At 53.1% G+C, this 22280-nt stretch overlaps 7 protein-coding genes across 7 annotated transcripts; 5 read left to right on the forward strand and 2 right to left on the reverse strand.

The window, feature by feature from the left end:
- Positions 1-2015: 2015 nt before the first annotated feature.
- On the forward strand, positions 2016-2571 carry BO86DRAFT_146412 (uncharacterized protein). Its single transcript, XM_025666260.1, has one exon. The coding sequence runs from the start codon at positions 2138-2140 to the stop codon at positions 2423-2425; it is 288 nt and encodes a 95-aa protein (XP_025525643.1). The 5' UTR covers positions 2016-2137; the 3' UTR covers positions 2426-2571.
- A 7197-nt stretch (positions 2572-9768) lies between these two features.
- Positions 9769-12454, forward strand: BO86DRAFT_293221 (GATA transcription factor; the record flags this gene model as incomplete). The annotated part of the gene is made up of 2 exons (XM_025667395.1): positions 9769-10181; positions 10264-12454. Coding segments are annotated over 2 exons (2604 nt in total), but the record flags the coding sequence as incomplete, so codon positions are not given.
- Positions 12455-12501: 47 nt separating this feature from the next.
- Positions 12502-13160, reverse strand: BO86DRAFT_146482 (uncharacterized protein). The gene has a single exon (XM_025666261.1). It carries the CDS (start codon positions 13020-13022, stop codon positions 12549-12551), a length of 474 nt encoding a protein of 157 aa, XP_025525645.1. The 5' UTR covers positions 13023-13160; the 3' UTR covers positions 12502-12548.
- Positions 13161-15300: 2140 nt separating this feature from the next.
- Positions 15301-16728, forward strand: BO86DRAFT_342813 (IPI1/TEX10 family protein). Its single transcript, XM_025669126.1, has 3 exons — positions 15301-15440; positions 15506-15578; positions 15652-16728. The coding sequence occupies exons 1-3, from the start codon at positions 15393-15395 to the stop codon at positions 16602-16604; spliced, it is 1074 nt and encodes a 357-aa protein (XP_025525646.1). The 5' UTR covers positions 15301-15392; the 3' UTR covers positions 16605-16728.
- Positions 16691-18562, reverse strand: BO86DRAFT_146529 (nucleobase cation symporter-1 family protein). The gene is made up of 3 exons (XM_025666262.1): positions 18346-18562; positions 17661-18295; positions 16691-17608 (listed from the first exon to the last, which is right to left on the reverse strand). Exons 1-3 carry the CDS (start codon positions 18479-18481, stop codon positions 16778-16780), a joined length of 1602 nt encoding a protein of 533 aa, XP_025525647.1. The 5' UTR covers positions 18482-18562; the 3' UTR covers positions 16691-16777.
- A 518-nt stretch (positions 18563-19080) lies between these two features.
- BO86DRAFT_342817 (putative aminotransferase) lies at positions 19081-21091 on the forward strand. The gene is made up of 6 exons (XM_025669127.1): positions 19081-19540; positions 19597-19726; positions 19784-20104; positions 20154-20231; positions 20282-20789; positions 20840-21091. Exons 1-6 carry the CDS (start codon positions 19431-19433, stop codon positions 20893-20895), a joined length of 1203 nt encoding a protein of 400 aa, XP_025525648.1. The 5' UTR covers positions 19081-19430; the 3' UTR covers positions 20896-21091.
- On the forward strand, positions 21050-21893 carry BO86DRAFT_146536 (uncharacterized protein). The gene is made up of 3 exons (XM_025666263.1): positions 21050-21087; positions 21147-21269; positions 21342-21893. Exons 2-3 carry the CDS (start codon positions 21263-21265, stop codon positions 21797-21799), a joined length of 465 nt encoding a protein of 154 aa, XP_025525649.1. The 5' UTR covers positions 21050-21087; positions 21147-21262; the 3' UTR covers positions 21800-21893.
- The last annotated feature ends 387 nt before the right edge of the window (positions 21894-22280 follow it).

Consider the following 22280-nt stretch of genomic DNA (forward strand, 5'->3'; position numbering starts at 1 on the left):
GGGCAGGAGGAATGATTATTAAGATAAAACAAGTGAGAAAAAAAAAGTAAGGTTTTTTTAAGACTCCGTGCTGATAGTGGGTGGTGTCGTGATAAGAAGGGTCGGTGATGGAATCGCGATTGTGATGGAGGGTGGCCCGGGGGAAAGTGGGAGAAGCAGCCTGCCTATAAAGACACCATGGCGACTGGCTGCCCTTCTTGCTTCTCGAATTGAAACTAACAGTTCGTTCATCGAGATGCGAAATCTACCCGATACCCCAAGGGCAACAGGAATCACGTTCGTGAGGACGGACAGGGCTCTCTCCAGGATTTTCCTCGGCAACTGGTATGGGGTCGGAGAATGCGGAGAAAGAAAGAGGAGAGATGGATCGAAAGCACCAGTCAAATAGCCTCACTTTATCGTCGCTCTCGGAGTTCGGGCAGGAGGAGATGAATTTCAACACGTGTTTAGATGATAACAATGGGTTTCAGCCATGCCCCGGTCGATCGATAGGGCATTCCACGACGGTGATTCGATTGTCTCGCTCGCAACCCCCCTTTCTGATTGATGACTGTGAGGACAGATTGCAGGGTTGCAGGTACGACCCAAATGTTAGACGTGGTTCCTTATCGTGACAGCCGTCCTCAACGGATGTCAATCTGCAGAGTTATCAAGGCGATCGAAACCTTCGGCGACTGAGACGGCCAAAAAAACAGGTGAGCACTGCAGTACATAATCCAGGCCTATCCCAGGCTTGTGAATCTCATTTTCCTTCCTGTGTCTCTTCTTGAGTGAGCGAGTGGCTGTGTTTCAAGCTCGTCCTGACCGCCATTTGAAGTGGTGATGCCTGAATATGTTGCAGCGTTGGGGATGAACTCGATGGAGGTTTCCTGTAGGGGAAACTGAAAGGGGCAATTGCGAGCAGAAGGTGGATGCTGTTGTTGGGCACTCTTTGGCTGCATCGGCCTTTTCTTTCTTCTCTCAATGCCTTCTTGTGAGGTCGGATTGTCTATCATTGACATCCATGGGATACTTTTTGTCTTCTCTTATGCACCACCGCCTACTCCACACTTTCTCCCACACTTTTCCCCATCCAGATCCCATCCATTGCGGCTCGCCAACCCAGCCATCCACCAACCATCCGCCATCCGTCGACTATATCCTCTAACTACAGTCGACTACCGCTGCACATCCACCCCACCACCCGTCAGCCTGAATTTCTCCGAAGGTTGAGACAGGTTTTGTCGACACACTTCCCTTCTAGTCACGTTACGCCTAATCCTCCTCCCTGAGGTCACTATCCTTCTCTTTTCTACGTCTGACCCGATCGGAATGTTGTTCAAGCCGCCTACAGAGCTTCAGGTCGGGCGCTCGGAGGCCGACTTTGAACCTATCGCTTCGTATTGCAAAGCGCCCGCGACAGCCGCATCATGTACGAGTAAGTAAGTAGGTAAGCATCTGACCAATCTGACCATTCCTGCAGTCAGCGTTCAACAAACCTGGCTGCCTTCTATGGAGGTCCAAGGAGGACAAGCCATCCTCGTCCTCATGGTGTAACCGACACAGGATGACCAGATGACACTCCACCTCCATCAACCCGCCTGCCAAGCAAAGGATTCCTGGATTAGGCATTCCGCAGCAGATGGAAGGGTTGGAGAGGATGAAAGGATGCGTGAGATGGCGGATCAAGCTCAGCATCTCGGGAGCGGGTTAGTTTGGGGGAGGGGGTAAACTTATGGGGTACTCCGTACTCCGTACAACCAGCCGGTTTCCACCTTCCCTCTCCTTCCCTTCCCTTTCTCGTGCTTCCGTCCATCCAGCAGCAATGACGAAAGTCCCATAGTGTCCGACCCCCCGAAAGTGGACCTGAGCCGTCTATCACTATACATTATGGACGGATGAACTATCATCCCTCGACGCTGGGTAAAGTCTGCATTTGCCTTCTCCTGAGTCAACTACCTCCGGTCGGTGGCGTCCTCGCTTGATTGTCCGTGGTGAATGTTGCATGATGTTTTTTTCTTTTGGGGGGGGGGGGGGGGAAGGGGGGGTTTACTTTGCCTCATACACGGCAAGGGAGCTTTAACCGACAATCCCCCCTTGAAACAATCATCCATACCTGCCGAAGGTTGATCCCGATCACGTCCACCAGGCTTGAGGTATGCTATTACGACAGTGGACTTACTCGAGCAGGTTAGACCCAGGCACGCCCAATTGTCCAGTTGGTCAGTGTGTTGATCCAGGGTGCCGTCGGAAGTTGGAAAGCTGCATCCGGACGAGAAAGGGAACAGCCCTAAGCCGTGCTTGGTTGCGTGGCTGTCGTCTCAGATCCCTGCCGCCCAGGCTATACGGACTATCTTATGGTGGATGGTGGGTTGCCATTGGACGCCTCTTGGATAGTTTGACTCTGGTGGTTGACGGAGGGTTGACGGGGGATGACGGAGGTTGACGGGAGGACGGTGGTTGTTGATCTGACCCGCGATCTCGAGTCATTGATGGAACTTGAAGCTGAAGGTGGGTTGGTGGGTGGTGGGTGGATGGTGCCTCGCTCCGAGGAACCACTCGTTAGTCATCCGGAGATAAGACGAACGGACCAGTCAGCCATTCAACAAACAGTCCAAACAGTCCAAACACTCCTCTACTGCGGGTTGACCTTCGCCTCCCTTTCCTCTTCCAGCGCCGAACTCTATAATTGCCTTCAGGTTTGCCACTTCACCTTCCCACTCATGTCATTTGCGGAATGACGGATGCCTCGTGCCATGGGGCAAAATTATCCACCTGCACACACCACCACCCACTTTCTTTTAGCATGTGAGCTGATCCTCTGCCTTCTTTCTCTGCTGATGTTGTGCTGAATATTAGTGGACTGTTATGTTATGTTGCCTTTCTCCCTCCCCCACCCCCACCCTCCGCTGTTCCGTACGGTCGCTTGGTACCGTACTGTACTCTTGTATGTACTTTTGATTGATGCTGGTCGAACAGAAGCCGAGGTCACGATTACGTTGCCTAGCTCATTTACCCGGACAACGATTGGTCCCGATGACCAAGGCTAATTACACTCTTATCAGCTTATCTGCGACTCCTTATCTCTGGTCCATTATGGGTCGTTTAGCGTGGTCGACACCGATTATCAAGCACTAGCGCGGTGGACCTCGCGGTCGTTCCTCGCGTGGGGCCGGAAGGGAACAAAACGTGCTCTAGGAACTCTGTCTTTTGGAACAAACGGGGACGGTATGGCCCGTCTGGCAGTAGTCAGTAGCCAGACAGAAGTCCTGTGCTCTCTTGCCCGTCTTGTTCACTGGGACCCCGGACACCGACCGACAATGAGGGCTAGGTAACGGTCACCGTGGACGACCTGGCCAGGGCTTGGCTCTATCTATCACATCTCGTCTCCATTCTTTACAGTACGCCTAGCTCCGCCGGGCTCGCCACCGCAGGGGTTGGGATGACGGGGGTGGATGTGGCCGACTCTTGCTCCGTGCTTCTGACACCGCGATGTGCACTGTGCTTCGGAGATGCGAATGGGTCCCTTTCTCTCTCGAGAAGGATGACGATGATGTTAAGGACGATGATCACCAGCGTCATCATTAATTTGAGCCGGGATGTCCTGCACTACTCTGGACCATAGCAGTCGAGCCAAGTTGGATTGATCTGTTATCACCAGAGCTCGAACCGACTCGGGTACTCTTCTTGACGCGATCTAGTAGCTGCATATCCGCACGGGGATCTGGCCATGGAAGACTACGATGCCGACCGGGGTGCCAACTCGACTGCTGCAGACTGATGCGTCTGTCTGTCTAGGCCGCGCCTCTCTTGCCTCTAGACGCTGGGCTTGTGTTCGAAGTAAAGTTAGCAATGACCCGCCGTGCAGGGTGGATCGGCATTCATCAACACCAACCTGAATCGTGGAAATCTTCATTGATTAATATTCCAGACAGTGGGAGTGGAACAAGAGGGAGGGGTTGCGGCTGTAGGGATTACAATCATAGCGTGGGTGGCCATTTCTCCCTTCCATGCCAACAACAGCTTGTGTACAGTACTGCCGCCGGTTGTCAATGCTTGTTTTCTCCGGGTGATACGCGCTTGAAACGGGTGTGACGCGCGTGACATTACCGAGTGAGATTACCGGGTCATACACGGGCTCGGGTAAGTTAGGGACTTTGGGCAGCTCAGCCTTCTTCGGTGAAGTAGCAAAGTAGTACAGCAGTCAGTGCATGGTATGGAGTACAGTAGACTGACTATTGTCCCGGAGGACGGTCCTCCCATGATTTCCCCCTCTCTCCTCCGTATGCTTTTGCTACTTACCTGCTACTGGACAGGCACCTGCTGCCTTGAGGTTAGCTGCAGCTTTTGTGGGGGGGGATTTTTCCGAACGCACCCAACATCAAGCTTCTACTCTTCCGGTGACGGAAAGCCAGGGAGCATTGATCACCTTCTCGAACTGTGAAGAGATCCAATGCAAGAAGGTTATGTCATGATCTGGTGGCCATCGCCATAATTAGAGCGAAGCTTGGGGACTTGACGTCGACTCATCTACGACCGGTTAACTGCACTAAACCCACACACCCACCGTGCTCGGGAGGGAAGAGGACAGCAACCTTAAATTCGAGCGGTTGTCAAGGACTGGCTCCAAGCCATGTGCTTGACCGGGCGGTGGTCCGTCCTATTCGATCAAAAGAGGGTTGGGAGGGAGCTGAGTGTGTCTCGTCCGGACCAGACGGACTGCCCGAAACCAAGTGTGTCCCATGGTCCCGCCCCGCCGTGTCCAGGGACACCGACTGAGCGTTACGATGCACGGTGCGATGATTTCGTCGGGATTGCCAGTGGCTGGTAGGATGGTCCCTGCTTTTTCACTCCAGTCGCTCCTATCCCTCCCTCCTTTACTTCTCCCCGTTCGGAGACACAGACATAGGTCCGGGTTCAGACTCACCGTTCTGTTTCTCCGACGAACGGCGCCGTTTCCTTACCCGATACATCAATGACCTCCATTGCAACAATGATGATAGCTGCGTACTTCTAGTATCTTCAATTCACCGGGCGAATCCTAACTGCAGCTTCGCTACTCCAACAGCATTAAATGATGCAGTGGCTACTCCATCGGCCCAGAAAAAAGGAAGGAGGGGGGTTGGTCCGACATGCATGTAAAGCTGCATCGTCTGTCCCTGTTCGGATTTGATTCCAACAAGGTGCTGCTTAGTCTGCTACTAGCCAAGAGGGTACGTGGTTAAGGTCGCGACTACTCGGGGAGAAAGAGATAGGGGGCAGGGGAGGGCGCAAAGACGCTCAGATCCCCTGGGTCTCGCGCCGGGCATAATTATAGTGACCCTAGCTATAATAACTATTTGCGATTCGGCCGGTTATCGGCAGGGGAGGTGAAGAGCGAGGGTCATGGTATAGATCCGCTGGCTGCAGACAACAGCACCAGGTCACCGGTACCGCTTAGGGTACAAGGGAAAGTCTCCGTGAAAGATCCGATCTCGAACGACGGAAACCCCCATTCCCCCTCCCTCCCAATCCCTCTTTACCCACGCATGCTCTTATTGATTCCCATCGTATCCCCGTTTGGTGAGTGGGTGAAAGCGAGAAAAGCTGAGGAAAAGTGAAGAGGGCATTCTGTCTGCGGACCGTCCAGAAGGAAAGAAAAGGGCGGGGGGAGGGGGGGGATCGGAGCGAGTCAACAACAGGTGGGAAATCTCATCCCGAGGCTCCCGACTGAATCATCCCGCTGGGAGGACGTGTATGCATGTAGATACAATACTACACACTGCACTGTGTAGACTTATGGACTGTACATCTTAGCAGTGAAGACAAGAAACAATGGCTTGGCTTTTTCCGACCACTTTATTTTCATACTCTAGTAGTATATGTGCTAAGCAGAGTGGTTCGTATAGCCTGCCCACTCTTTGCCCCCCTCCCTCTTGCTGCGTTGGACCCAAAGTACCCTCCCCACCTCCGGTTGGTTATAGTTGCTGGGGAGGGGTTTTGCTGAGCGTGATTGGTGGGGACCGAGACGACCACAGAGAAAGGATCCGGATCGGTTTCTCATTTGGGTCTTGGGTTGGGTGTGTCTAGCTCGGAGAGTGGGGATTTTCTAGGCTTCTTAAGACTTGCCTACGTATAGGACCTTTCCCGTTTCTTCATTTCGTTTGAAGGGCGATCGTCTCTGGGATTGGCTTTGGTTGATATGAAAGAGAGAAAGGATACAGAGAGAGAGAATATATGCCTGTTACCGGAAGTCTGATGTCACTATGTATGGCCGATGTGTTCTTGAAATGTTGCAGCAGGATAGATTACGTCGAGGAAAATACCAGATTGGGGAGGAGAGGAGAGGGAGAGAGAAGGGAGGGGCGCAACACTTTGTCTCTTTTATGATTGTTGTTAGCAGACTACTCGAGTAGCAGTAATCCCCGGGAGGCGGAGACCAGTCAAAGCAGAGAAAAACAAGTGAATCTCAAATCATAACCAATTGTTTGAAGTTAATCTACCGGCGCAGCTTACTTTTTAGTGTTGCTGGGTCTTCGAGAAAGTCGTTCCCCTCCTCCATCTAAAATAACCGCTAATCCTCGGGTTGGCGGTTCTGGTAATACTGCGGTATGGACTAGAAAGACTAAACACATAGATACATGCTGTACATACTCGTACTGAATACTGTACTCGGAGGTTGTTTAGCCTCTCTCTCTCTCTCTCAACACACCCTGGCCCTGCATCGAGCTTACCTTACCTTAGTTTTCCCGGCCACGGCAGTGCTTCTTTGGATCTAAAAAAGAACCTGCCTAATGACTGCACTGCATTCGCCTAGTGTCTGCGCCTACTGCATGCTTGGATGGAGATTGCCTCCATCCTGCCTGCGGATCTAGGCCGAAAGACACGGACGCGGACTAGCATTGAGAGGAGGAGGGGCAACGGAGAGACCAAGGAGAGGGGGGAAAGAAGCGATACCCTTCAGGACAACAAGCAACAATGAATGACATCCAGAGAGAGAGCTGGAGGTTGATACCCGACATCGCAATGGATCAGACCAGCTTTGGAGTATGGATACTAACCCCTACACTAAATCACACTTGTATATAAGACATCATCCCGCAACGTCAATGGGGAGGTTTTAGCTGGGGGCTTCCTCTTTTGTTCTTTTGGATTTTCGCTGTCTTCCTCTTTTTTCCCTTCTCTCTCGTTCTCTCGTGTCTTCCGACTTCTTCACCTTCTTCGCTCCTGACCTTCGATTTCCACCTCCAGACCTCTTTTCCCATTAAATTCACCAGCGGAACGGAGACTCCATTTAAATTACCAGACCAGACGCCCGCCGCCAAGCGACAAATCAGAAACAGGCAGCCCGTTCGCTCGGTACGGGAGGTGGATTCGGTCTTGCCCCCCAATTTAACCTATTGGCGGACCACTGGGATTGTCTACTTTTGCCTAGGTTATTAAGTACAGTACTTAGGTAGGTACACCTTTTCTTTGGACGAGAAACGAAGGCTGTCTCTCCCCATTGGCAAATCATTTCAATTCTAAGCAACCGCTTGCCGTGAGTCTGAAATAATAATTAGATCTCATTGTCTCGCTTTCCATTTCCCCCTCCCCCCTTCGCCTTCCCCCAAAACCAGACACTATAATCTCCTTGATTAATGATCCTGTTGCGTTTCGATCTCCATCGTCATCAGTCATCGATTTGCCTCTTTTGTGCCGGAGCCTTCTAAGTTACTGACGGGGTTGTCAGACTGGAGACGAGACTGACATCTAACTACTACTAGTAGTCATTACATCCAGCCATTTGGTCCAGGGGTTCTCAACTTCTCTTTACTCTCTCCAATTCTTGTCGTCTTCTTTCTCTTGAATTACCCTCGTGATTCTACTTCTCTTGGCGGCCTTCCATCTCTTCTCTTCTTTTCTTTTTTTCTCTCTTCTTTGCCTCGCCCATTCCCATTGCCCTTGTCCAGGATATAGTTTTTCACCGCGTCATGTGTTGGAGGGTCTAGCCCCTCCCCTCCCGTCAGCCATCAGCATCATCAGCAAGCAGCAGCAACTACCGACAACACAAGACAACACCACGACTAGATCCTCATTCCACTACCAGTGATCTGCTGCCCATTTGACCATTTACCCATTCGACAAGGCAACCCCGGCCCTGTGTAATTGCGACCATCCGACTTTCTTTGCGGGTGGAGAAATTCAATAAGGTGGAACAACACGGGGAACTCTTTTTCTCTTTCTGTCTCTCTCACATCAGGCTTTCGCTCTTTCTCATACCAGGTATGCACGCACCATCCCATGGATTGAATCAGGAAAAGCCGGCGATAGGGCCAGGGACTTGCATCCTGCTGCGATCGAAGGCAAAGCAACGGCCGTTGATTGATTCGATTGATCTCACCATCACCATTTGGTTCTTCTTTCTTATTCTTCTCTCTTTCCACTAGAAAAAGTAGCTTCGCTTCTCCTGCACCTCCGGCTGAACTTCCGTCCTTCCCTCCTCTTCCTCTTCCTTGTCCTCGCCTATTCGGGATTGTTCATCTATTAATATTGATCCCAAGACGAAGAGAGACTGTCTGTCTTTTTTGGGACAAGAACTGAGTGGGTTTTAACCTTTTTTTTTCTTCTTCTTCTTTTCCTTTTTGCTTTCTTTTTTGACATATTAATACTGTCAACCTTCTCTCTCTCTGCACCCATCCCTACCTTACATATTGTCCTCATTTGATCCCTTCACACTTGAGAGTTTGCTGGGATCTCTTTTCCGATTATTATCCGGAGAATTGACCACCAGACGGTCTGAGAGTCCAAGACGAAGAGTTGCAGCGTGAGTTTGAGAGAGTTTGAATTGAATTGGTGGTGTTTTATTTATTTTTGATTTGTTTTTGGGGGATATTCGTTTAGGGCGGGTAGAGAGGAAATCTTTCTTTTCTTTCTTTGCGAGAGATCCATTGTTGTTTCATGGCTCGTGCTGCCAAACCAACATCCACCCGACCAATCCCCCCACTTCAAACCGTACTACTCCTAGTACTGCTGCTGTCTGTGTCTGCTATTGTTGCTGCTACTGCTGCTGCTGCTGCTGCTGCTGCTGCTCCGACTCTTTCCCGACTCTTTCCATTCCCTCCTCCTTCTCCTCCCTCCCTCCCACTCTCTTTTTGCACTTTCCGTCTTCCTCTCCGTCTCCTTCGCTCTCTCTCTTTTTCCCCGTCCCGGGTTTTGTCGTGGTGGTGTCGAGTCGGGTCTGATCGAGTCTCTCCGCACCGACAGTTACTCACTCACTCACTCACTCACTCATTCACTCCCTCATCAATATCTCACTTTCTTGTCTGTTCTTCCTTTTCTTCCACCTACTCCTCTTCTTCCTCTATTTATCCAAAAATTGGTGGTGTGTTCTCTCTTCCCCTTCCCCTTCCCTTCCAATCAATCAATTCCCTGCTGCTTGTTCTCTGTTTAGTCTGTCTTGGTGGTTTTTTTTTCTTTTTCTTTTCTTTTCTTTTTTCCCTGTTCCCCCCTCCACCACCATCACCACTACTGCAACTTCCTTCCTCTATTCTTATCGCCTTTCCCGCTTGGTCCCTTTCGCCCGTCTTTCCCGATCGCGCTTTTCTGCAGCTCTTATCTGGCCCGGGCTTCGACTCTCTCAACTCCCACTAGTTCTTTCTAGTCGCTTTCTTTTCTTTTATTATAATTCTTTATTAATCACTTGAGTCTCCGTCAGATTGCCCTGTTTCTGCCCGGTCTGCCCCTCGTGGGCCCTGCCAATAGCACTCGCCCCCTCCCCCCAAAAACCCACACCCAGATTCGGTCATGATGTCTGGGTTGAGTGGTGTGCGACCGACGCAATCCGCGGCATTTGCCTCGACCTTACATTCCGCCGACCCCGACCGCCGCTCCTCCACCACTACCACTACCTCTAACAACTATCGTTTCCCTCACCCTCCTCCCTCGTCCTCTCAACTCTCAGACGATCTCTCCTTCGATTCTCCCATCTCGCCTGCCGATTCCTCTCAGGCTCAGGACGGTTTACTTCACGACTCCCTGTTTCCCGAGTGGAAGTCCCCCCGAGAGAGTAACGACTGTCCGGATGAGATGCAAAGGAATGACCCTTTAGCGACTCAGATATGGAAGCTCTATTCTAGGACAAAAGCCCAGCTCCCCAACCAGGAGCGTATGGAGAACTTGACCTGGCGCATGATGGCAATGAGTCTGAGACGCAAGGAACGGGAACGCGTTGAGCAGTCTAGGTAGGTGGCGTCCGCATCACCGCCTCCCCCCCCACGGTCGCTCTTGCGGCAATGATCGCTCATATATTTTACCCCATGCCAGCCTGTCGACGAGACACAGCATTTCGGGTCCGAGTGGGATCGCCCAGCTACGTCTGGCCGACCGGACGCCAGTCGCCTCGCACCAACCCTCCACCACCGACCTGGCCTCGGATCCCATGAATCTCGACGATTTCATTGTTCCCTTCGAATCGCCTTCCGACCACCCCTCTCCTGTAATAACCAAGGGCGAGACCAACTCGGCCGCTATTCCCATCAAATCCACCCGAAAGGAACATCTAGTGGAGCCAGCCCCCGTGCCCGCCTCGTTTACCCACCCTCCTCAAGACCAGCGGAAGAACAGCGAATTTGGCTACGTGCCTCGTCGGGTCCGCAAGACTAGTATTGACGAGCGCCAGTTTTTCGGTCTCCAGGTTCCTACCCGCAAGCGACCAGCCGAAGCGTCCCCGCAAGTGCCACCCCTGTCGAGCGCGATGTTGGCCCACCATGACCCCGACCTGGCGGGTGCTGTGCCCGACTACACACTGGATGCGTCGTCGGCGTTTGGATTGCACCACGGCAACCACCAGCCCGCTCACCCCTCCAACCACACTTCTCCCAATGTGCCGTTTGGCTTGGATACGTTCAACCTTGGCGACGACCCGATCCTGACCTCGGCGGGTCCCTACCAGACCAATTTCACGTTTTCCCCCAGCGATTCGCCCATGACGTCAGGAAACCCGTTTGCTAATTTGTATGCTCACACACCTGTCGCATCGTCCCTGAACTCGACCGATTTTTTCTCCCCTCCGCCTTCGGGCTACCAGTCGACGGCCTCGACGCCGCAGCCGGCCTATGATGGCGAGCATAACCTGTATTTTGACATGCCGTCGATTGATGCGCGTACGCAGCGGCGGGTTCCCAACTACGTCACGCATCGCTCGTCGAACCTGTCGGCATCTTTGCAGCCACGTTACATGTACAACCAGAATCAGGACCAGTCCCACCACGCCAGCAACCCTCCCTCCTCGATGCACTCTCCTGGCTACCCTATTCCCCAGCCGCAGCACGTGGATCCGACCCAGGTTTTGGGCGACTTTGGCACGGGCGCTTCCCACGCAGCCATGTTCAGCTTTGGGGCTGATTCGGACAACGAGGATGACGATGTGAACCAATTTTCCGACCGTGCCGGGTTGGCCATGCCCAACGATCTGGCTGATGAGGCTGCGGACCTCAATGCTGGGATGCAGTGGGATGCTCAATTTCCGGGCTCATTCCACTCGCTGTCCGGTTTTGCGGCTCAGCATCGCAAGCATGTGACTATCGGGTCGGCTGACATGATGGATACCCCGAGTGAGTGGAACCAAGGCGGCAGTCTGGGCCGGACGCACGGGTCGGCCGCCTCGGTCAGCGAGGTTCGCAATCGGGAGCAGGACCCCCGCCGGCAGAAGATTGCACGCACGACCTCCACCCCGAACACTTCTCAGCTGCTACGTCAGAGCATGAACGCCAATAATACCTCTCACACGTCCCCCAACACCCCACCCGAGTCTGGTCTGAGCAGTGCCGTCCCGTCCCGTCCGGCCAGCCCCGGAGGCTCCAAGAACGGCGAGAGCAGCGGGCCGACCACCTGCACGAACTGTTTCACTCAAACGACTCCTCTGTGGCGTCGCAACCCGGAAGGGCAGCCTCTGTGTAACGCCTGTGGCTTGTTCCTGAAGTTGCATGGTGTGGTGCGGCCCCTGTCACTCAAGACGGACGTGATCAAGAAGCGCAACCGCAGCAGTGCCAATAGTCTGGCGGTCGGTGCGTCGCGGTCGTCGAAGAAGTCGGCGCGCAAGAACTCGGTGCAACAGGCGAGTGTGACCACGCCCACCTCGAGCCGGGCTCAGAGTGGTACGACCTCGTCGGAGTCCCCGCCTGCAATGCCCGGGGGTCCGCCGCCCTCCAGCCGTACTGCGGGAGTGGTGCCTATTGCGGCTGCGCCTCCGAAGTCCACTCCGACAACGTCCTCCCCTGGCCAGGCTCGCACTTCGGTTCAAGTGGCGCCTAAGCGTCAGCGTCGGCTGGAAAAGGCCACGGACGTGGACGCCATGGATGATTCCAACAAATCGAGTCTCTCCTCGGCGGGTCGTTCGAAGGTGGTGCCATTGGCACCGGCCATGCCCCCTGCTGCCGCTAACCCTGTAAACCATAGTATAGCTGGTGGACAGGGAGCGAGTCAAGAGTGGGAATGGTTGACGATGAGTCTGTGAGGGCAGCTCATCACTCGCCTCTTTTTTTTTTTTTTCTTTTTCCCTCTTACCTTAATCTCGATAATCGTCGACTTTCGATACATTGCATTGTCGACTACCCTATCAATACTCCTTCAAAACCCTTATCATGATATAGACATGATGACCCCGTCGACTCCAGTCGCAGTCGAATCCAAGCCGATTGCATATTCTCGCTAGCCGAGTGGATTCGCAGTGTGACTGTTTCTAATGAACTCTTTCTTGAAACGGCATGTGGAATTTCCCTTATCTCTTTTCGGGGGATGGCCAGAAGCAACAGAATAATGGCGTTATGCTTGTTATCGGGCGACAGGTGAAAAGATCCGGATGATGATGACCCTCCCTCTTCTCTTTTTATCTCCAAGGGCGGAATTATCAGCTTGATGATGTTGTTGTGAACTTTGTGTGTGTGATTTGTTTTATCTTGCTTGATACAATCGCGTCTGTCCCGGCTCCCAGTCTTGTTGTTCTGTTTCTCTTTCGTTTTTGATTTGGTTTTTTTTTTTTTTTTTTTTTCTTTTGAGACTTGGGACCGGGCAGAAGTGCGCATCTCATTGTTTGGTTTTTGAACTTTGTTATATGCGGATAGAGTTTCATGGATGAGTTTATGCTTTATGTTTATGTCGATGGCTTTTTTATGGTTTTGTTAGTGGACTTAGTGGAATTCGAGATTGATGATTATGGTATTTTTTGGTTGATGGTCTAGTAGATTCGTATCTGCCCGGGGTCTAGGATGGTAACAGGGGTGCAGGTACGAATAGTGGTTGGATTGTGGTTTGCAGTCTAATGTCCAGTCTAACCTCGCGACTCTCGCCCGAAGAATACTCGAGATGGTAGCCATCCATAATCTTCCATCCACACTCAGACTGAGTCTACCGCAACTCCACGACTGCCGATTCCTCTCTCCTTGGCTCTACAACTCAGTCCAAGGAGAACCCAGAAACCCATGACTGACCCATTACCTCCAATCTCACACCTTCAATCTGAAAGTCCAGTCTCCCAGTCAGTAGTGCCAAGTCACCTAGCATCAACATCGAACCATCAATCCCGTCCCGCCTCGAGGCCCATCGCACAAGCCAACCCCATCGTATGTGCCACCATCCCGACGAGTACGAGCACATGCCAGAAGGCATGGGACGACCACAGCATGAAGACTTTGCTGTGCGGGTACCATCGTTCGGGGATTTTATTCTTTGGGTCCGTCATGTTAGCCTTCTTTTCGCCTTCTTTTTTTTTTTTTTTTTTTTCATTTTGTTCTTTGCTGGTTTGTATTTGGAAGGTGGATGTGCCAGGTGAAAGTGTATAAGAACCGGGAAAACTAACCAGATACACCACCGCGCCGAGGATCAACGCCAGGCCTTCGAGGGTATACCACCCGACTCCGACGGCGAGGAGGTATCGGGCGTCGTGCAGGAGGTACAGGTGGGTGATGGGGACGAGGGCGCTCAGGCCGGTGAAGATGAGGGCGGTGACGCGGAGGGTGCGGTGGGGGTCGCTGCGAGCTGCACTTTTGACGATGCTGCTGCTGCCGATTGTGGTGCCACTGCCCCCTGCGCATTCGGTCGTGGTGGTCGTGGTCGTGGTGGTGGTCGTGGGTATGGGTGCCGACGAAGCTGCGGGATGAAGATGCAAGCCCAGCGAGGGCAGGGTGAGGAGGATGGTCTGTTCGTTCCCATGGCCATCATCATCCCCCACGACCCATTACCATTAGCATATGTTCCTTCCGCTCCCCGCATAACCCTCCCTCACTGCCGTGAGTTTATCCACCAGGCGGAAGGGAAGGAATGGGGTCACAACTCACGACAGCAAGATACACATCCCGCCACCGCCGTCCCTCCCCCTCTATCGGTCCAAACGCATAATGCAACCCCGTCACGAAGTTGCTCACCAGCAGCCCCAGGATCCCACAGTAATCGGCCTTTAGCGCGTAGGCCGAGTGCCCGTTGTTGGCGTGGTAGGCCGCCGACAGCAGCAGGCAGGCGGTCGAGCTGAGGATGTGCAGGCGCGGCAGGCGCGAGAAGACGGCCAGCGCCGGGAAGCACAGGGCCGGGAGGAGGTGCGTGTAGATGTTGAAGGTCTCGTGGTGGAGGGTCGTGTAGGTTGCGAGGTTGAGCCAGGTGGTTTGGTGGGGGAGGGTGTAGGGGGTTTCTTGGGGGGTGGGTTTTTGTGATGGGAGGGTTTTTGTGGTGGTGGTGGTGGTGGTGGTGGTAGGTTCATGGTGGCGGTGGTGGAGGTGGGACTGCATTTTTGATTCTTGGTTCGTGGGGATATCTGGATATGGATATTCTAGTGATGAGGGGGGATGTGGGTAGGAGGGTTTGGTGGTGGTTGTAGGTTGCGCAATGGTTGTTGTTGAGAATGGGGGTTGTCGGGGAGTTAGGTCGTCGAGTGGTTCCTGCTGGAGAGGGTAGGGTAGGGTAGGTGCTACTCGTGTCACCATCCGTGCTTGCCTTTTGGCGTAGTAGGCTGTTGTGGTGTTGAACGTGATGGATGGGCGTTTGTGTAAGGCAATTGATGTTTGGGTGTAATTGGAGGGATTGGGGGCATAGAAAGCAGTTTTCAAGGTTACCGTGCTGGGTCTCTCTGTGGCAGCATGAGATGCAACTATCAATCTAGGGACAGCTTTGCGAGACGCACACTTCAGATCTACTCTCAACATCCCCTGTTACACCTCAACTGTGCAATTTTGAAATGCCTACTATCCACACACCGGAGGGTGTCTATACTCCCACCGACCAATCACAAGACACAAAAGTTGGTCTCACATGACCTCACGTGACGGTATAAAAATTCCACGGCCAGTCCAAATCCAGCAAGACAACGACCACGAGCACCACTCAATCCCCAGAACACGCTGTACGGAGTCGAAATAGAAGCACCCTCTATTTACGTCCCTGCGAGTCCCTGATAAGCCGGCACGATGGGCTCCAGCTCCAAGAAAAAGAAGGAGAAGCAGAAGGATTTCCAAGTATGCCCTTCGGCCTCTTTCCCCGGGCCTCTCCCCATGCATATGCATCCATTAACGGAACCCAGAAAGCGAAACTCAAAGTCGGCAAAACCAAAGCCAAACCCGACAACTTCACCGACACGAGCTTCAAAGCGAAGAGTATACAAACCCCCTACCCTTTCTTTCCCCGGATTCCCAACCTGTAAATACAAGACACTAAACCCCAGCACAGGCATAACCCTAACCCAACAATCCCTCACCCTAAACGCCCCCACGACCACCTCGCAATTCACGCACCACGTCTCCCTACTGGGCTCGAAATCCGACGCCCAGCGGCGCGACTCCCTCGCCCACCTGACGACGCACCTCACGCACAGCCGGCCCGGCAATGCCCCGCTCCCGCAACCGGTAAGTACGCTCCTCCCGACCCTCGCCCCGCTCATCCTGGACGGCAGCACGGGCGTGCGCACCCAGCTCCTCCGGCTCCTGCGCGCCCTGCCCCCGCGCGACGTCGAGGACCACGTCGCCCAGCTCCTCCCCTTCATCCGCGCCGGCATGACCCACCTGGCCGCCGACATCCGCGTCACGGCCGTCGAGGTGCTGGCGTGGCTGGTCGAGGTCGCCGGCCGCGAGGTCGTGGGCTGCGCCGGCGGCTGGATCAAGACCCTCAACTGCTTCCTGAGCGTGCTCGGCTGGCACACCGAGGAGTCGTCCAAGTGGTCGGCCTCGCGCGCCGCGTTCGGGAAATCCGGGACCGCCGGGCGGCCCGTCGTGAAGGTGCTGGGCGTGTTGGCGGAGTTTTTGGAGGTGGGGATTGGTGCGGTGGCTGGGGAGGGTGGGGGTGGCGATGTGGTGATGGAGGAGGGTGCGGGGCGTACTGCTGGTGCTGCGGTTGGGAACTGGGAGTTCCCGCTGGCGCAGGTGGAGGCGCATATGGTGCCCCAGACGGCGCAGCCCTATGTCTATCTGAATCTGTTTGGGCAGCCCAGGGATGAGGAGGGGGAGATGTATGAGACCCGCGAGGACCGGTTCCGCGTGTTTGCGGCAAGGTTCTTGAAGGCGGTTGAGCGCGGGGTCGAGAGTGCGCGGCAGGATGGCGGCGAGGTTGGTCGGGCGTCGTCGGCGGTCAATAAGGTGCTGAAGGAGGCGTTGGGGTATGCGCGAGGAGCGGGGTTGGAGGTCTGATTGTTTTCTGCGTTTCTGATGCGATTGTTGTCCATGGGATTGGCGTCTTTTATGGAGTGCAAAAAATGGATATGCTTGGTTTTCTTTGTTGTGTGATAGACTTGTGGGTCATTATAGGAGACGTGGAGTGATGCATTGCACTGCACTGTACGGTACTGTAGCTGCAGGATTAACTACACTTTCATCTTCTCCTGTTCGTGCAACGCCTCGTCCGAGCCAGCTGACACCCCCTCCACGGGTTCCCGCGCCTCGTAGATCTCTTCCGCCATCACAGCCCTATCAATCAATGACTCGCGCGCCGGGAACCAGCACGACAGCCCCACGTACACAAGGCTCGTGGCCACAAACCCCAGCAGCCATCCGAACTGATACGGGTGGATCCCCACCCCGACCGCGATGCTGCTGTTCACAGAACTGATCAACCCCGGAAGACTCGGGACCACCCCCACCAGGAACCCGACAATCGCTCGCCAATTGACCCCCAAGGTGTACCGGTAGACCGGGTTGTGTGGCTGGTATAATGCCAGGGTGTCATACTTGCCGCGTTTCAGCACCCAGAAGTCCCACAGCATGATCGCGGCGATCGGCCCTAGGAAGATCGCATATGCCGACATGAAGTTCATGAAGTTGCCCGCCGACTCGAGGATCTTCCACGGCACGAGCGCCCAGGACAGCAGGCCGCAAATGATCTGGCCCCGCCGGAGGTTGACATGCTCCGGAAACAGAGCCATCAGGTCATTCGCCGCGGAGATGGAGTTGGCCGAGATGTTGACTCCCAAGGAAGCCAGCAGAAACGAGAATGCGGCGAAGAACCGACACGCGCGACTGGACCAGTGGCTGATCAACTCGATCGGATCCCACGGGATCGTGCCACCATAACGGGCCTGACCCGCCGAGGAAGCGGCAATGCCAATGAACGAGATGAATGTAAAGATGATCGGCAGCATGGGGACATACAGAAGCTGCCATTTCGGGGTGACGCGCGAGTATCGAGAGAAATCAGACTGCTTCTCGTTAGACCCTTTTCTCGGTTCATCCTCGGCATGAAAAGCATACCTGATTGACACTCAGGGTGGCGTAGTTCCCAAGAACCGCGGTCATGCTTGACAAGAACACCCAGCTGTACTGCGAGCCAGAGACCGTCGGCTTCTGCGCAAACATGTCCCCTCCACCTTCGGCGACAAACGCCCAGATCAGGATCGCAATCCAGGCGATCGGAACAATAATCGACTTGGCCACGAACAACCATCGCACTTTGTTCGGATGGATGCAGAGAAACGGCAGCTGGATGAGCCAGAAAATAAAATAGCTCGCCATGCCATTCGTCGTGATACCCTGATCCTCCGGGATGCCGTTCTTCAGCCTCAGGAAACTGGGCCAGATAGCACCAATCATGACCCGCACAGCATTGCCCCCATTGACGTTCTGGATAGCGAACCAGAAGAGCGCCAGGATGACTCGGGAGATGATGGCGACATACGATCCCCAGAAGCCCCAGCTGGCTCGCGCGATCACTGGAAAAGGAACATGATAGATCGCTCCCACTGCGCCATTTCCGGCAATGACAAATGACATGATGAAAAAGGATATAGCGACAATCGCGAGCGACTCCCGCCAGCTGAGTCCGACGGCGATAATGCTACTGGCAAACTGCCATGTAGCTGCATTGAAGGCGTCGGAAATCCAGTAAGCTAAACCTCGTTAACCGGAGTACACATTAGGTGAGGTAGGATAGCCCTACAGATGAAACTGAGAGGGCCCCATTTGCGGCGATGCAGGGGCACCGGGTCGAGGTCGAGGTTTGTCCACCGAGAATTGCCCTCTGCAAAAGCAGATCTCGACTGGGCCACATGAAGGTGAGGCCGAGTAAACTTCATAGCTGCCGATAATTGTCATTCGTCGTGGACTGAGATGCTGAGGAGAGGTCGTCTCGGTCAAGGGATGGGTGCACAAAAGCAATGATAGCAGACCCAACGTAAGGGATTAGACTGTCGCACACGCTGTCGCTCCCTAGTTGCTGCATGTAGCCCGGCGATCGACTATAATACCCTACAGGCTCTCATCGATGATCGATGGCCCAAGGTCAGATAAGCAAGATAAGCACCCCTGCTGGATTGATAGCTGTGGCGACCCACGATTGGATGCCACATGCGATCAGACAGTGACAGGCCGATAAGAAGGTCGGAGGGCGGAGGACTCCAGTAGGTGTCAGCTCTTTCAGAATGAATTTGAGCTGATTTAGAGCATTTTGCCGGGTGCTCGTTTAGAAATAAACTCCAGCTTTCGCCCGCTTTGAGCATCTGGATCAATCCATGGGTGGCACTCGGATGATTTGAGCTTAATGATTGGCTCTCATTGGTAGAACCATCATCAAATCTTGCATTCAATGATGCTCGATGAAGGTGGGTAAGACATTGGAGGGCGTGGTATCGAAGTAACACACGAATGTCACCATCTTTCCGCATGCGACAAAAGGAGACGAGATTGACGGTCGAGTCTTGGCGAAACAACAGGGGATTTGATGATGATATAGAAAACCATCTGTCATCCCTCCTTATCGGGTACAAGCAGTTAACACATGGCACAAGAATAGCATTGTATGGTGTAGTGTAGTTAAAGATAACGGAACGGATCTCCGAGATGAGAAAGATGAAGAGGGGGAAATGGATCGCGGGGGGTGGAAAGTACAGTACTAAGTAGAGTGTGATCAAGCGGGGTCACTCCTCCTCTTCTCTTTGCTCCTCTCTCTCTCCTTCTATTCAGTCAATCTCTTCATTGCAGCCGTACCCCATTTACCATCATCTCTACCTCTACACTGTTCACAAAATGACTTTCAGCATTTCTGAGGCTAGATCTCGCTTTCCAGCTCTGAACCAGGAACAAGTCTTCCTCGACAATGCCGGAGGCAGCCAGGCGTTGGACTCGGTCATTGAATCGTAGGTAATCTAGAAGTACTGAGGGACGAACACAGCCTCATTTGACTCTATCGCAGCATTACGACTTACCTCTCGAGCACCAACGTTCAATTAGGCGCCACCTACAAAATAGCCAAAGCGTCAACCGCCGCCTACGGCCACGGCTACGAAGCAGCAGCCAGGTTCATCAACGCAAAACCTGAGGAGGTATGAGGCTTCGACTTCAGTCTATATCTATATCAACTCTGATGAAACTCTCCTTAGATCTGCTTGGGCGTTTCGACCACGCAGCTCCTGCACAACCTATCGACCGCCCTTGACTTCCAGCCCGGGGACGAACTCATTATCTCGAAATTGAACCATGAAGCCAATTCCGCCGCTTGGGATAGAATCGCCACGCGCCTGGGACTGACAGTGAAATGGTGGTCGGCTTCCGACCGTCAGAATCCCATCTGCGACCCTGAGGAGCTGAAAGCGTTGCTCTCCAACAAGACAAGGCTCGTGGCGTTTCCACACGCCTCGAACATCACCGGCACCATCAGTGACGTCAAGCAGATCACCAGAATAGTGCATCAGTATCCCCGAGTATGAGTTTCGCGACACGATTTTTGGGTTACAATCTCACGTCTTTTAGGCCCTAGTATGCGTCGACGGTGTCGCACTCGCCCCACACCGACAAGTTGATGTCAAAGACCTTGACGTTGACTTCTACGTAAGTGCGAAGCTCTTGGGTGGTACATCAGCATATACTGACAAGGACAGGCATTTTCATGGTACAAAGTCTACGGCCCTCATATGGCCCAGCTCTACGCCGCATCGCGGATCCATGACCAGATCAGCCCTCTGTGCCACTACTTCAAGACCACCGAAACACTAGACCTGAAGCTCAATCTGGCTTCGGCAAACTACGAGTTGACCCAGAGCATTCCTCGCGTTCTGGAGTACTTTGGGTCTGACTTCACCGCAGCGTGGGATCAGATCGCTACCTTTGAGGAGAAGCTACAGAAGATTCTTTTGGACTATCTGAACGAAGAGGAACGCATCACCATATATGGAGAACCATCAGCAAGCAAGGAGCTTCGGGTTCCTGTCATCAGCTTTGTGGTGAGGGGGATCAAGAGTCAGGCTTTCGTGGAAGAGGTTGAGAAGCGATCGCCGTTTGGCTTCCGAAGTGGGCATATGTATAGTCACCGTCTGGTCAAAGATATCATTGGCTTGGACGACATTGAGGATGGCGTTGTACGGATCAGTATGCTGCACTATAACACGGGTAAGTCTCGAGCTATCACAGAGATCGAATAATCTGCTAACCTGGATTAGAGGAGGAACTCGAGTCGCTTGTGAAGGTGTTGCGAGAAGTCGTTGCCGCGATATAAGCTGCCATAGCCTGTCATCTCACATCAAAGTTCCAGTCTGGTGTTAGTCATCGTTCGATCGAAATAGACTGGAACCATCCTCTTTGAACCAAATATGTCGCTTTCCAGCCGGGGCTTTGTCTGGTTGACTGACTGATGAACCCAAGATGCGCAAACAGCAAACTCGCAATACAGACCAGACGTAGACAGCAGGTAACTCAAACTATGGTTAGCTGATTCTGACGGGGCATTGTTAGTATACGAGCCTCTAGTACTAAATATTGTTTGCGTATCCAACCCTTTCAGTTTCCGAGGATTCCACCCTCGCGAGCTTTCTAGAGGCAACACTGTTCCCGTCAATGTACGGCCAACTCAGGTTCTTGTTGGCATGAAGCGTAAGTGTGTATTACTTTACCGGATATTGATTTCCAGTCAATCGGGAAGAATGACTGATAGACATTGACAAGCTGGGATATTCTGTCTGCATGTGAGGCTATTCAACGAGCGCCAAAACTCGGATGCTGTCACTTCTCATGCGATCTCCTCTACGAGGTTTCATTCCTGTCGTCGCCCCTCATTCACACTACATGGGTGGATACAGTCCGCCGCATTCAGAGGTGTGTCTTTCATCTATGCAAACTCCAAAGTGTTTCTGACGCGCGTCATCTGGGAATTGTCATCCGATCTCAAAATAATCCCACTCGACCGGTTGTATGACAGCCGAGCACGAGGTTGGCGGACCGTAGGTCTGGCCTTTTCCGTCCTATCTAGAACCAAAGCTAAAGTCTCCACTACAGCTTGGCTGCTGCAGCCATCGTCTTTGGCTTGCCGTTGCGAACATATCTCTTTGAATTTGGTTATGATGAGATTGTTGGCTGTCCCGTACCCTCCATTCTCTCTCGGCGGTCTAATGAGACAAATGTGAAAGCAGATACCGGGCTTCAGGATCTGAGCATAGGCAAGCTCCTTGATGGAGAAGCTAGTCTTCTTTTCACCGTCGCCCGGTTCTTCGACACACCGCGAACTTTGAGATGATGCGATGTGCGCGAGGAAGTGTAGAGACGACTGGAAAAAGTCCAAGTGCCGGGTCCGGTTGAGGATCGTACTGTGGGTTTATAGATTAATTGAGTGTGGAGACAATTGTATTGGTTCTATTGTTTTGAAAGAGCTGATGCACATTTCGCTTCCAGCTGGATGACGCTTCTTTCGTGGGAATAGATACTTTCTTGCATGGTTTGCGAGCCCACAGGCGAGCAGGGAAAGGATTATAGCCACTCTAGTAGACCACGTACCTTTGCACGAAATCATCTCCAGACCAAACCTTACAGTTGCTGCGCTTTGGCCACTGCAGCCTTGTGCCTAATTTGTAGACTCAACACCATGCCACATAAGGATGCTAGTGCAGG

The sequence above is a fragment of the Aspergillus japonicus genome (assembly GCF_003184785.1).
Source record: "Aspergillus japonicus CBS 114.51 unplaced genomic scaffold BO86scaffold_42, whole genome shotgun sequence".
Lineage (NCBI taxonomy): Eukaryota > Fungi > Ascomycota > Eurotiomycetes > Eurotiales > Aspergillaceae > Aspergillus > Aspergillus japonicus.